Raw genomic sequence first — 14,917 nt, 5'->3', positions numbered from 1 at the left:
TGCATGTGTCATTAATGCTTATGTGTTCCAGTCAAGGAAACAAGCCAAAGTACAAGTAGAACTAAACTATTCAGCCAAGCAGAGTAGGCCTTCATTTGGCAAGAAATTTTGAAAAACACACATCCATAAAGCTATACCTTGCATACAGGTTCTTTTGGAATCTAATACCTTCTTTTATAATATCTGAAAAATCCTGAGGTTCTCTGTGTGTCCCCCCTCAGCATACAGGAATGTGCTGTGAAGGTGTGTAAAACATCTCTGTGTGACGTCCAGGAGCGGAACAGGACTGGTTGGACACTGAGCCGCGAGCTGCAGTCATAGACAGACAATCGGCCTTCAGAGGAACAGCCCTTGACCAGCTTTGACCGCTTGGCATGGTGGGTGAGAACTCCTTGTTTTTTCCCCTGTCCTTTGTCCAAATAACCTCTGTTCCTTTTTCTGCACCCTTGGCATCCCTTATTTCCTCTCCATTCAGCGTGACAAAGTTCTCTTTCAAACATTCTCTTGGTATCTCACTCTAGGAACTCTGCATGACCATCCCATAGTGAGATACAGTACCTCACTCATGTTATCAGAAAACCAAGGTCAAGTTTATGTTTATGTGTTATGTGATCTGTGCACATTAATATATATGATATGAAAAGAACACGTACAGAGCAGGCACTTTAAGTGGAAGCTTGTGTTCTACAATCTAACAGAATTCTGTATTTCATAAGGCATTGAACTTTTTCAGTGCTTAAAGAAATGACTATTTGTTACTTACTTCCTCTGCTGGGCGGAGGACCGGCGGGTGCAAATGAGAGCTACGGTGACGACCACAACGATGGTAACGGCACCGACAGACACCACAATGATTACCAGCAGGTTGCTGTTCTTCTGTGGGGTAACGCTTCCGTGGGGAGGCCTCATCTGACCAATGGGAGGTTCTAAAAGAAAAGACATGAGATGTAAGTGGTGTTTAAAATTGGACAGAGAAAAGACATGAAAGGCGTTAGATGGTCCTCTCAAGAGGATGAGTGGCTTGGTTCATCATGATTTGTCGGTCAGTTTAAAGCATTTAAATACTTCTTTCGTCACAGTATCATGTTTTATCTCCTTAAACAAGGCTCACACTGGTGTTGATTGCACCATCCCTCTAAACTATATTTGCAATTGATGAATGATTTAATTTTTGCCTTTTAGCTACCACTATTGGACCCGAGCATTATAAATAACCTTCTAATTAATCCTGTAGTGTATTCATAAGTTTGGCCAAAGATAAAATGGAAATTTTTTTTCTTCCACTTCTTGAAATGGAAACAGATGATCAAGGAAACCCATAATGAAATAAAAGCACTCGGGACGCCCTGCCAAAGTCTATGGCAGAAAAACAAAGCGCACTACAGGGCCTGTGGAGGAATCTCACTTATTTAATGCCTTTAAAGAACATGCAGGCAAAAAATTAAAGAAAAATGTTTACTTGATGCTATAGTAGATTTGCCCGAAACCCCCCCAGACATGAGTGGATGAGCATGTGAATTAAATAAATCACACAAAAGGACCTTCAGCCACCATATCCCAAGTGAACTTGGTGAGCAACAGCCTCAACAGGCCCTCCACTACCATCTCATCCTAGTATCATTGAAGGAATATCTCTAGGTAGAATGGTTTCTTTATCTCCTTTTAAGAAACTGCAACTGGAGAATTTCTGATGAGAAGCTGATCTTTGGAGTGAGTGTTATTTATTTATTTGGTTTAATTTGCTGCCTGTCTGTGCTTCATTAGTGCACCAAGGAACACTAGCACACTAATGAAGGCTATAATGGGGCTGCCTTCATGATGCCCAAGCACCAGAATACTTAGCGCTTCGGGTGCATCCCTGACATTTAGTTAAGCAAATTCTCCTTTTTACAAATGTCTTAGCCTTGTTTTACAATATGTCTGTGCAAGGAATATAAATGGGAAATATAAATGGCCTGTTTCTGCTGGTTTACACACCCACAGCTGGCTGCTTTCTGGGAGCCCAGACTGGCTTCTCCACACCTCGCAGACTGGCTGTTGTTTGAAGCTCGGCTGGCGCGTCTGAATTGATGAATTAATTTACCATTCTGCAGAATGCCCTGTTGACTGGTGGAGCCGGACCACACCTGCAGGCTCCAGCCCCTCTTGAGACAGCAGCAGGACTAAGCCGACACTCCGGAACAAATCGAGGAGACTGTGTACATTTCCATGGTGACCGACTGAATTGTTAGTGGGGACAGTGTGTGCATGCTTGTTTTGCTCCCATTCTTGTCTTTTATTTAGATTTTCTCCTTGTGTTTGTGGGAAGATGAGTGCGGAGAATGCAGTGAACCTTTGCATCTGCTGAGACACACACACTCATTTCCACACTACACAATGACAAGGTACTGAATGACAGAGTGCACCATCAACTCAACCTGTCATTGGCCCACTTTGCTGGTGTTAAAAAAAAATGTAAAGAAAAAAGATATACTGGTGCCTTGCACTTCACCTAGACCCCATTTCAAAGCCCTCAGAGCTGCTAGTCCGCCTTGGGGTGCAAAGAGTAAAACACAGGGTACTCCCCCCCAACCTTCTACATCACTTTCTGGTTATACAGGACATCAGCGATTAAGATGAAACTACCTTCAATACCATCACAACAACTTAACCCCTGCGGCAAAGTAAAAACATGTTTGCACTGAAAACCGCAGCCTCGCTGGCCCACTCACCAGCGAAGGCCGATACTAAATGAGCATCCTGTCTTGCCATTGTAGCAGAGTTCACACTGGAGTGGTGCTTTGCAGGCTATTTTTACCCTGTGCTTCGAGGAGCTCAGTGGTGATGGGTGCATGTTAACGACTTAGTGAAGTCAATGCCAGATCAACATACTGCTAAACAAACAGATATTTTCTCTTTTTTTTGCTCGCTTTCACACAAAAAACAGTGGCCTTTGTTATTTGCACAGCAGGATAACAGTTTCCATTTAACTCGATTGCTAGAAGGTGCAGTTTAAGCGATTAAATGCAGCATTTGCTCCTGGTATTGCGTCCTTTTTTATGTGAACTGTAACGCGACATGCAGCCCAATTCATTTTTACAAATCTGCCTTTTTCTCCACTGAGAGCTCCAGAATTTCTGGTGTTTATGAGATGAATCAGGTACTACACAGCGATAAACTAAGTAATATCTGTTTTTTGTTTCTATCCCTTGCTCTCTGTGAGTATTGACATATTAAATATAAATGCAGACTTTGCGATTCTATATATAAATGTTTTGGTCCAGTATGTTGACACATCAAGTAAAAAAATTTTAATAAAATAAACGATTATCAAGTCATAATGGCTACAAACAAGAACCAAAATACTGTAATGACCTGGAACCATGTCAAGTGGTTGTTTGTGCCAGGAAAAAGAGGTTTAGAAAATGAGTGGATGGAGCAAACCAATGGTCAATTTGGTAAGAAATCATAAATATAAAAGGTTCAGATTAATCATGGTTAATTTTTACACATACCAGACCACACTGATGTTGAACTCCATTGGTGTGTTTTTATATGAATATTTTTTTCTGCTCACTGACATTATTTGCTTACCAAGTCAGTAAAACAACTGTGCAGCTCCACTGATATTTTTGTAATGTGAGATTACAACCACACCAGCAATAATATCAAAGAACATTACATTGTCTGAAAACAAGCTATTGGTTTCTGCAACCTTTCAAATTACTCTTTTTCCACAAGGATGTGCACAGAAATGCTTTGGTTAAATTAAACATTTCAGTGGGATGCTGAGGGAACGCAGAGATCCACAGACCCACTGTGAACTGCCTGTATTCAAAAGACTTGCACAAAGGTTAACCTAAAATTGGGCTGTTCTGTTATATTAACCAAGAAAAGCACTGTACATTCGAGAACCAGACGGCAAAAATAACAGTCATCTAATTGTGGGTACAAATCCAAAAACCATCACTTTTTAAACCCAAGACAAAGATAAATATATTTTTAGGCAGAGAACAGAAGAGTGACTGTGAATAAATGTTATGGCTGCATAGGAGCTCCATTGTGGAATCTGCTACACTTTCACTTTTTTTTTTATATATCTGCTGCTCTAAGTCCTAGGCAGGAGAAAGGCTTGGCCCAGGATTCGCTGGAGAATTCAGCTGATTTTGGGATACATTTGGTATCGGCATGATTGTGCTGATACATTCGTGACTATTTGCTTCATGCTTCCTAACTAAGACCTGTAATGCTAGGTAGACCTCTCTCTCCCATGGCTAATGGGGACAGGTTGGGAACCATCTGCTTTAATCACCACACTGCTGTTATCTGATGTATCCTAGCAGGCCACAGGGCTGTGAGTTCACAGGTGTGTGTGTGTATGTGTGCGTGATAGCTTCTGTAATGGAGCCACGTGCCTGACAGGATAAAGACTTGATGATTGTCTCACACATTTGCTCAGTCTCCCGCACATAAACACACACTTTACTCTTTCAGTAGTCTGCACTCCATCTCATACTGTGCATTTCTCTCATCCCTACAGTACGGCTTCTAATTAAGGCATTGCTGTGTTAATTACTCCCAAAAGCCCCCTGCTGAGAGCCGCACATGCCAACTGCATGCAAACACACACACACACACATCCACACAAAGCTTGGTTACTCCATGCTGTGAGATCAAGTGATGTATCCTGGCCTACACAGATTCAACATGAACTGCTTGCAATTTACAAAATTAAAAAAACAATTGCACATATAATTACTATAAATAAAAAAAATTAAAAATCTAAAATATAATTTTGCCATTTAGCTAATGGGTGTCCTGAATTGGTCTTTTAATTTACTTGGATCTTGCTCAAACAATCCTACATACAAATCCAATAGAAATTAATATATGTGAAAATATATATATATATATATATATTTTTTTTGTGGCCGACACTAATGAGTTCAAACTAAAAATGTTTAATTTTAGCGGGCAGGGAATAGATTTTCCTGCTAGGTGTGAATGACAGTTTTCTATTTATACTGCAGTTCGATTGTATTCTGGCAACATACACCTGGCAACCAATAAAACGAACAACTAATGAAAACAATTAGGTTACTTTGAAATACTATACAATGACAACAAAGAAGACATTGTACAGGCGATGTTTATATTTATATTATGCTCAGGTTGCAATAGTGTCTGTGTGGCCATAAAAACCTTAATTTTGTTAGAAATACAATCATTTTCATGAAGCGGCACTATACACTGAGCAATCTCTTGGTGATGTCTAAGCACAAAAAGCTTTAACAGCACAAACAAAGAACTGAACTGTGCCCCCAAAAACCTACCATTTAGGCTGCTTCTGTCAATCAGGTTGTTGTCAGACGGCCAGTAGCTGCTGTCACCATGGCGACCTGTAAAATAAGGAGTGCAGTGTAAAGAATGATTTATGACCACAGTGACGTAAAATCCGGAGAAGTCACGAAGTGAATTAAAAAACAAAAACCAACAAAAATAAAGTAGCGGCAAGCTAAAAAAAAGGCTGAGGTTATTTCCCTAAAGAATGTAGAGGGTCTCTTAACAATCCTTCATAAAACTGCCCTCCAAAAAGGAGGATAAGATTACTTTCTTTCCATTAGCCCTCAAAGACAAAGGCGAAAGGAGATGTGTCTTGAATGAATATGTTTGAAAGGGTTTTTCAACAATGGATCTTCAAATGGACCAGAGAGGGGTGCTGATGTGCATGGGAGATAAGGACCCTTCTCCTAACATTTTACAAATATGTGTGGCATCATTAAAGCCAACTGTGGCAGCTTTATTTACGAGTGAGAGCGAACAAGAGTGTAAATGAGCATCTGGCAATTGGCTGCAGTCGGTGGGCTCTTGTGCTCTTGCTCAAGTGTGTTGGTGCTGCGCTTCTCCTCATCACCATGCGAGAGACAGGACTGACTAAGTCTTTCAGGTAAAGCACTCCAGGCTCCTACATACCAAACACTCAGCTTCCACACTCCCACTCCCACAGGACCCTCTCAATTTCCAATTATTCCCTGGTAAAAAAAAACAAAAAAAACAACAACTAATACATCCACTCCCCATAAGTGCAGCAGTATGTAGGCAGTAGCAGGTGCTGCGCCAGGTACTGAAATAAAGGGAAATAAAGTCTCATAGGAGCTGGTGGGGCTTTGGTCCAGGGGTCAGTAAGAGTGTTGCAGTGCTGAAGAACCGTTCTAACCCCGTGGTCTGTTTCAAAATCGAACTACTCCTTTTGATGACCTACTTTATAACTCAATGTGGGGCTCCCGCTAAGATTCATTCGCAGAAACGCATTACTGAGAATGAAATGCCAGAGTAGGGTCATCTTTTTTAAAGATGGAAACCAATGTTATTTTTTTAACGCTAGAAGCGGCGATTCTGGCTTTTATTTTCCCCAAAGTCCTGGACATTACAAATACAAGCTATTATTTGGTCTTTTCATGCAATCAGTGCTGGTATAAACATCTCAGCAAATAACTGAGTTGACATTCTTGTGGTTGGCAGCATTCAACAATTCACAATTTATCCTGGGAGCACAGTTGTGAATGCTGAGTGACCACGCCCAGGAATATAAATTGGCTTTGGAAAACAATGATGAACAAACTGATTAGCAACACAATTATTACCACCATTATTATTATTATTATCTTTTCATTGTACAGAAGGAGATGTGGGAAAGTAAAATCCTAATTTCTCTTATTTCCATCCCTTTACAGGATAAGAACAGCACAGAACAGTGAGAAAAATCTTTGAGAAACATCTTTTCATCTTTGAAAGTGGGTGCACGGGAGACAGAGATGACAAATGGCCAACATTAGCGGGGCCACAAGACAGGGGAGCACATTCCGTTTCGACCACAAGCAGTGAACAGAGAGCTGGGACGGACACATCCATCAGCATTCGTCTTGGCCCAGCTCACAGTGGAGCCAAAAGTGGAGCCAGGTGGAGGCCCTATCACTTTCATGCCAGTTCTGGAGGGAGATCGAGGGGACCCTGCTTCACCGCAACAGCTTAGGGAGGGGGTTGGGGGGTAGGAGCAGTAGGCTACACATGTTTTCTGCCAAAAATGGCCAGGACCACCCGAGCAAGATGGGGGAAGGGGGCTCTGAGACGTCCAGGCAAATCAGTTGTAGGCCCCGGGTTTCATGCCTGCCTCCAGTGGCACCAGTTCGGTTGATTTATATAGAGCGAGGCCCGGGACCCGCCAGGGCTTTCCCTCCAATGAGCAAATTCATTTCGCCTGTAGCCCAAATACACTCACCGCTAACCCTGCTTCTGAGAGCGCTTTCGCTATTTCATCTGTGTGTTTGAGACTTAAATGATGCAATTTGTCAAGGAGAAGCTGGGGTGCCCCGCAGAGTCACTGACCATGCTTCTGCTCTACAGGTCGGCACGTTGAGCCTGATTGAGAGTCCTGCTGACATTCAAAGCTGCATAAAAAACAGTGTTACAAAAGGCCCACTGTTACAAAAGACCGAGCAGTGTAGTTTTCCAAAAAAGTTGAAATTGTTCTGTGCACTCAGTGGTGAACAGCAAAAACTCATTTGCTGTGACAGATGCTGGGGTCAGAGGCATCTCTGCAAAACGCTTCGTGCAAAGGGCTTTTTTCTCCTAAAGAAGAATAGGTGCGCATAAGGGAGATACTATTTAGCAGCCTGGTTGAATCTAAAACAAACAGTGCATCAATTAATACCTCATTCGCCATATGGCTAATCGCGAGGATAATGTTTGTAATTGTTCACTTGAAGTCAAAGTTGGGCGTGAAACAGCATCAAGGTCAAGTTCAAACCAATTTCAAAAAAAAAAAAAAAAAAAAAAAAAAAAAAAAAACCTTCACAAATTGGATTCACTACCAGCACAAAAGTTATTTGCCCAATATGTCAATTAAAAGCTATCGAAGGGTTCGTCCTCCATGGACTGGCATCCTAATTAAGCAAGCCTCCTCAGATGAACCCTCATTAGTGTGGAAGCAACAAGGCTCTGCAAACGGATGACTAGGTCTTGCCATGACGCTCGATTCCCTTCATTAGCTGTACCTTTTTAACATGAGACAATTGAACACCCAAACAACAAGTTTAAGGAAAACACTTAATTCCTCATTCCGTCTTTTCCAAAGGCAAATGCATGTTCAGAAGGGCAACGAGGTAGGTGTGAATAACCATTTTCCAAGTTTTTAGTTCTAATGAAAACAAAATGTTCTTGTATTTATTTTATAGGGGGCTGAGGCCAGACACTACAGATTCCACACACACACAGAAGACCGCTATAATTCTGGTGTGTGTGATAGTGGGCTAAGGCTTATGCTTGTAAGATGGGACTTCGCAGAGCCATGATGTTTCTGCGCTTGTGTTGTGCATGGAGATTCAACACCTCCATTTTACATGTCTTTGTCGGACGGCATTGCAGCAATTGGCGGCCCTCCCCCGAGCCAAAGGTGTGAGGCGCTGGCCGTCGGGACCACCTGCTCTCTTTGTCTGCCCCAGACGGGTGACTGAGGGCGTGACGAAAGAAACAAGAAATTCTGATTGGTCTGTGACAACTTCCTGTGGGTCAAATGTATAAAGGATGTTCACGTGTGGGAACGGGCACTTTTTTCCCAGCTGCTTATCCATCGGCACCGGACATTCCGGCTTTCGAGTCTTTTCTCTCCTCCCATTTTTCTCCTGGATCAGGTGATGTCTCTGAAGCTTGCTTCAGGCTGTTCTGTGTTTTTCTATCTTTTCCTCCTGTCTTTCATTTTGGATTTCTCTGTAACATTGGTACCTTTTTTAAATACAATATTTACATGTAACTGCAATGATGATCTACTGGGGTTAATAAATTAGAAACTGCTCATCCTTTTAACCTCTATTGTGCTATACCTCTTTCTGCCAGGTAACATCATGTTGAAGTGGTTTGAATACAGCGCTTTTGTGTAGAGAGAGAGAGTTTTTTGCTCTATTCTCCCCGGTTTTACATGCTGTACTGCTATGCTATACTGCAGTCTGAAGGAATCACACACACACACACACACACACACACACACACACACACACACACACACAAACCTTGCTTACCTTGATCATTGGCCATTTTGTCTGGGTGCTCAACTATACAAAGAAGAGAAAGAGAAAAGAAATGAGACAAATAAAGGCAATTCCTTGAGACTGACTCCCAGTAGGAGACAGTTTTTGAGTTGGGCTCAGTGAGCCAAACCCTCGGGAGATAATCGCTCCAAGCTGTTGGCTACTGTTGACATGAGGGAGGAACTGTTGGACATTTTGTGCTGTCCAGCACTGAGAAAAAATGATTCCCCCATGTCGCTCCCTGGGGTGTCCCAAGTGAAAGTACCCTTCATCGGGGCACTGGAGCTGAACAGGTCCACATCAAACTCTCCTGATTTTCCCGATTCTAGGCATTGGGCTTTGGAGGCTTCAATTTCAGCCATACTCTTAAAGCAGTGTTTGAGCTATCAGCCAGCAATCTCTTTGGGGGACTATTAAGCTGTACAGTTCTCACCAATGTAAAGCAATAAAAAGTAACCTTTCTTTTTCTAGATCTGAAGCTCCATTTGATGAGCCTGATTGCCAGTTTGAAGACTTTTTTAAAAGCACATAAAGTGCCTTATTTTCAGCACATTTCCTCATTACTCTGAGACTTTTTCTTATCTAAGCTGAATCTGGAGATATCTGATTTCTCTTTATGGTGATCTGTAGTGTGGGGTGCACAAAGACTCAAAATACGGAGTTTAAAAGAAACTCAGAACTGCCGCAACAACATTGACGAGTGCCGTACAACTGCCGTACAACATTTTGTTCCAATCACCTGGCCGTGCTCACATAATGAGCACACATGGAAGCGATTAGCAGAAGCAGCTGGCTGTAGTGAACACTTGCAACCAACAACACGGTGGCGCATCTACTTACTGACCCTGAAACTGTACAACCCGCACTGCACACTGCTAATACGCCCCACTCTGCCGGTGTGAGCAGACCCCGTCCGTCCCCACAGAAGTTGTGCAATAAATCAGATACTTTGGCTTGTTCATCAGTGGCCATTAGCATTTAGCTGCTGGAGACAGCGAGCGACCACGGAGGACTGAGCAGCCCCCCGAGGATCCTCTGACACTGCCTGGTTCACTGCAACAGATGCTAAACAGCACATTAATTAATGTGCTGGGGCTGCAGCGGACGGATGCAGGGGCCATACTTGGCTGTGGGTCACTTCCTGTGAACTATGATAATGAAGATAAATGGCACCCACACAGGACAGAACGTAAATTAATTAACAAAAATATGCATAATTAATCTCAAAGTGACAAATAATGAGATGGTGAATGAAGAGATTGTCTGTGCATTTGCAGAGAAATTAAGGATAAACAAACACGCGCAAAACAAAAAAAGAGAGGTGTCAGAAAGAGTGATAAGTCCTCCGAATAATTGCACATCTGAGAAATGGAGATGGGGTCTATAAGAAAAAGGTAATTAATCAGCAAACCTTTGGAGGTCCTAAACTGGATGGGATCAGACAAGGGTCCGACCCCTTTGGCGTTTTTGGCCTGGATACGGAAGTAGTAGATTGTGTCCAAATTTAGGTCCATGACTTGGTGGGTGAGTCTGTCCCCGCTGATAGTCTCCATGACCCACTCATCAATAGGCATGTTCTTATCCAGTGTGTAGTAGAGCAGATAACCTGAGGGGTCACAAAGGAATCAACCAACCAACCAACCAATCAAACAATTAAGTGTTCTAGAAGGAGCTGTATGACAGAAAGACTGGTTTTAATCAAACTAACAGTCATGGGTAGCTATTTAACATATACGTAGCATTTGGGGAATCTTTTCAAATGCCACATTCATATGAACAGTATTACAATTTGTCTTCCATTAATTACATAACAATGGAAAGGTCTGGATAGGCAGTTAGCTCCTCCTCTCCAAGATGTAGATAACTGGCAAATATTTTTTTCTTGTTCATATCTGTCTATTTCTGAAACATACTTGAAGTGACACCCCCAAACACACTAAACACTACATCTTGTCAAGTCCTGTGAAAATTGGACCCTCCAACTGAGGAGCTGGAGATGCTTAATAACTAACATCGGCTGGCCGATGTCCTCAGAGATCACTTAGTACAGGCATGACCTTCAAAACCATTCCATCGAGGGTCACATCAACAAAAAAGTGACTGTGGGCCCACAGCCAGCTCTGCTCTCCCATAATCAAAACAAAAATGGATTCCTGAACAGTGAAACAGAACTTGTTTGCTGGTTCTCCAGGGAAGAGATTTACTTTATATGTGGGAGTGTCTTTGAATTTCTCTCAACACAGTGAATGTATTTCCAGACAGACCACACACTCGGAATGGAGCGCTGAAATAGACGCCGGGCCTGCCCAAGTCGGCCAAGAGCCATGAACAGGGCCCAGACTTACCTGTGATCCTGCCGTTGGCCTCCATGGGTGGCTGCCAGCTAATGAGGATGGAGCGAGGACGGCCCTCCCTGCCGATCACCGTCAGGTCCTTCGGGGCAGAGCTGGGTGCTTAAGACAGAGCAGGAAAATAGACATGGCAGTTGTAAGTGCAGAAAAGAGAGGGTGAGAGAACTGAGAAAGGTGTAAGTAAAATCTGAGTTCAGATTTACAGCTCTATTCTAGTCTTAATTCTCCCAGTACATTTGCTCATTGGGGGTTCAATTGAGCCCCTCATTACAGTAAGCCCCAATTAAGCCTCAGGCTCAACATCGGATTTCTCCTCTTTCCCTCTGAAGTGACAAAAAGAACATTTTTGAGAACAGGCTTTTCGGTAAAGTCATTTGTACCCTTGCTCCCAGGGTGCAGGAACGTGCCCCTTATGCAAAATTACCCATTCTCTGATAAAAGAATGAACGTGACTGTGTGTGCATTTCTTCCAAATCGATTTTGTTTTACACTTTCTCTCACAAACATATTTATTATTTCGCTTGCTGCATCTCTCCTTCTGTTTCATTTTCCCATTCCCTTTAAACAAAACTAAACATGCTCAGGGAAAAAAAGCCATCTGTTCAAAATTAGCTGAACATATCTTAATAACGTGTCTATCTGCCTAATGTTTGCATGAATAAAACATTCCTGCCTTCAGCTAACTTCACATCACACATTGTAAAAAGCAATCGCCCAAAGCTGGACATCAGCTGCGGACGTAATTGTGATAAATTACCTGAAAAGACCAAAGGTCACTGTTTATTTAACCATTAGTGCTGCATTTAACGAGCAGGGGAGAGTCAGGCGGAAACGTCCCTGGGAGAACCCGTGAATGGTGAGGTCATTAGCATGCTTTTTAATTAGAAAAAAATGATGCTGAGGCACCTATGGCTAATCTCAATTTGCTGGGTTTAACCTTGCGGCCTCCTCACATACGCTGGCCACTCCTTTTCTGCTGCAGATTATTTCAATTTGATTTTTTTTGGTATTCTAATTGTTTAATTGGCAAATGTGGGTCTGAAAGCCCATCACAGCCGCTAAATTACATAAACTAAGAAAAACGACGAGAAATAATTTTATGTGAAGTTTTAGGTGGAATCTAGATATTTTTTCATGTAGTAAAATCTATGCAACATCCTTGGACTCAGAGGTGGCTAGAGTTGCCAAAAATACAGATATAAAGCAGTTATGCAAAAAATTACTCAAATTATAAAAGTATGTGCTGATAAGACTATCTGAGCAACTGTTGGATTGTAATATCTTTTTTCAAAACAATGTATTCAGACGTGCTAATAATGTGCTAATTCTGGTATTTTCCAATAATAATAATAATACTAATTCTGAGCATAAAAATATATTTATGTTTTAGAATGGATATATTAAATAAAACAGCTAAATGAAAATGCTAATTCCTTCCTTTACAGACAATGTATAGAGATCTACTTAGTACCATTTAACAAAATGTTTACACACGCAAAAAGGGTCTATCTATGACATGGAATAAATTTTTTAAAAAAGTAACCAGTATTGCCCAATGTAGCAAAGTAAGATGAGAGTTCACAAATGTACAAGTAATGTACAAGTGTAAAAGTATGCTGTTGTACATTTTTACATTTGTATAAGTACATTTAAAACAAAAAAAAAAAGTTACCCAAGTAAATGTAATGGAATAAATGTAACTCGTTACTACCAACCTCTGCTTGGAATCAAACAATATCTAAAATATATAATATATAAAATACATTTGACATCATTGTGTAGCAGCAAAAACCCTACAGTAAGTTTTGAGGTGGTTAGAAGGGGCTGGTGGTGTAAGAACGACTGTAATTTTGTACCTGCTTCGTAGGTGGTAGCGTGGGCAGTCATGCTCCATGTGCTGGACTTGCGGCCTTTCGTCACCATGACAGCGAACTCATACACAGTGTTGGGCTTGAGGCCAGTGACTGTGTGGCTGAGAGCGGTGGTGTCTGCAGACTGGACCGGAACACAGGCAAGGTCAGTGTCAGAGCGTGTTCACTCAGATCTAAATATTAAATGTGGCTGACTGGGGGAACAAGCGCTGCTCTGTATGTAGTAACTGAAGCTCCACATGGGGATGAAACTGACCTAAACTCTCTGCATGTAGAGTGATAGAATATCCATTCCTTAAAAAAGCACTACCACTTTTAATGTATTTGCATAAGTTTTCAATGTAAAAAAAACAGAAAATGAAGAGTTTAACCTTAAATTTCCCACTTGTTGAGTAGCTGGACTTCCACTTGACAGAGTAATATCGCACTTCTGTGGACTTCTGGTTTTTGGAAATGGAGTTGTCGGCCCAGCTGACCCGTACAGAGTCGGACGTGAGGGCCACTGCTTGAACACCTACAGGGGGGATCATGGGGGTGGAGGTATCTGGGATGGGAGTAGGGAATTTATCAAACAAATGGAACAAATCATCGTCTGATGGGTCGGACGGGTCTAGTGAAGACGAGTACAGAAACAAACATGTAAACACACACACATTTATGAGCGTGCATACAAACATGAACAAACACAAAAGCACCATACACACCAAGATATGTTTGCATGCAGATGTCAAGGAGTAAATATAGGAAAAATGGATAAAAAAGGCACGAGGGTTCATGCAGGCCGAAGATGAGAATGAAGAATTTAAGTGAAGAATGAAAAGATGTGTAAGAGAACAGACAGGGAGACACAGAAGAACAGGTCATTACCACCAAACTGGGCTAAAGCTAAGAGCTAGCAGTTACTGGAACACGAGAAGAGCAGAAAAAGAGACAGAGTTAGTCAAGAAACAAACAAGACTGTAGGGTCAGTTGGGTCTTTGCTGTGACGGCACTAGAAGAGGCTTCTCTCTAGATCTAATCCTCTACAGCCAAACGTGGATACAGTCAGACAAACATGAACAGACACACTGAAATCAATCACAGAAATCATCAGGCTGTAAAGATGTTCCCGCTGCGGCAATCAGCAGACGTGCCCAAAGGGCAGGAGCCATTACAGCTCCGTCCAGAATGGACTGCATGCTTCTCCAAGTAAAGGAGTAGACAAATGAGGTGTTTGCTGTAATAGCCTGATATCTTCATCACCCGCAAGACTTGGGGGCCGAGCATAAGAATACTGATGAAACCATAATACAAACATGGAGCAGGCAGGGCAATGCATCTTATGAGCTGGCGGTAATGTGAAAAACTTTATTATCTGCACCCGCACTGCCGAATTAGTGCAGGGCTAGCGATGATAGGGGTGTAGCCATTTGTTCGCTCTCTGCTGGCCATGACAGCAGAGATTAAATGGCATAACTGGAGACAGATAAACATTTCCTGCTGCGTTTATTGGCCTGTCTTTTAGCGGCATGGTTTTAATGCAGCCCATAAGAGAGTGGCGGGGCATACAACGATGAATCTCCTTCAACACCACAAGAACTGTGTCTCATCTGCTTCTTTACCAAGCTGTTTTATTAAATTCCGATGGCTTTGT

General features: G+C 42.1%; 1 protein-coding gene across 4 annotated transcripts in view; it reads right to left on the bottom strand.

Annotated features, from left to right (window-relative positions):
* The window catches only part of dcc (DCC netrin 1 receptor), a 168,637-nt gene that overhangs the window by 18,034 nt on the left and 135,686 nt on the right, over positions 1-14,917 (bottom strand). For 2 of the 4 annotated variants that reach the window (XM_028973635.1, XM_028973637.1), the window contains exons 17-23: positions 13,656-13,894; positions 13,270-13,408; positions 11,408-11,515; positions 10,474-10,668; positions 9,054-9,086; positions 5,313-5,378; positions 764-926 (exon numbers count right to left, since the gene is read on the bottom strand). In XM_028973635.1, the coding sequence (XP_028829468.1) occupies positions 764-926; positions 5,313-5,378; positions 9,054-9,086; positions 10,474-10,668; positions 11,408-11,515; positions 13,270-13,408; positions 13,656-13,894 (943 nt within the window). The remainder of the gene's footprint in view (positions 1-763; positions 927-5,312; positions 5,379-9,053; positions 9,087-10,473; positions 10,669-11,407; positions 11,516-13,269; positions 13,409-13,655; positions 13,895-14,917) is intronic. The other 2 variants (XM_028973636.1, XM_028973639.1) reach the window with 1 other exon arrangement.

The sequence above is a fragment of the Denticeps clupeoides genome, chromosome 3 (genome assembly GCF_900700375.1).
Source record: "Denticeps clupeoides chromosome 3, fDenClu1.1, whole genome shotgun sequence".
In the NCBI taxonomy this organism is placed as follows: domain Eukaryota; kingdom Metazoa; phylum Chordata; class Actinopteri; order Clupeiformes; family Denticipitidae; genus Denticeps; species Denticeps clupeoides.
This window is presented reverse-complemented; position numbering and strand designations above follow the sequence as displayed.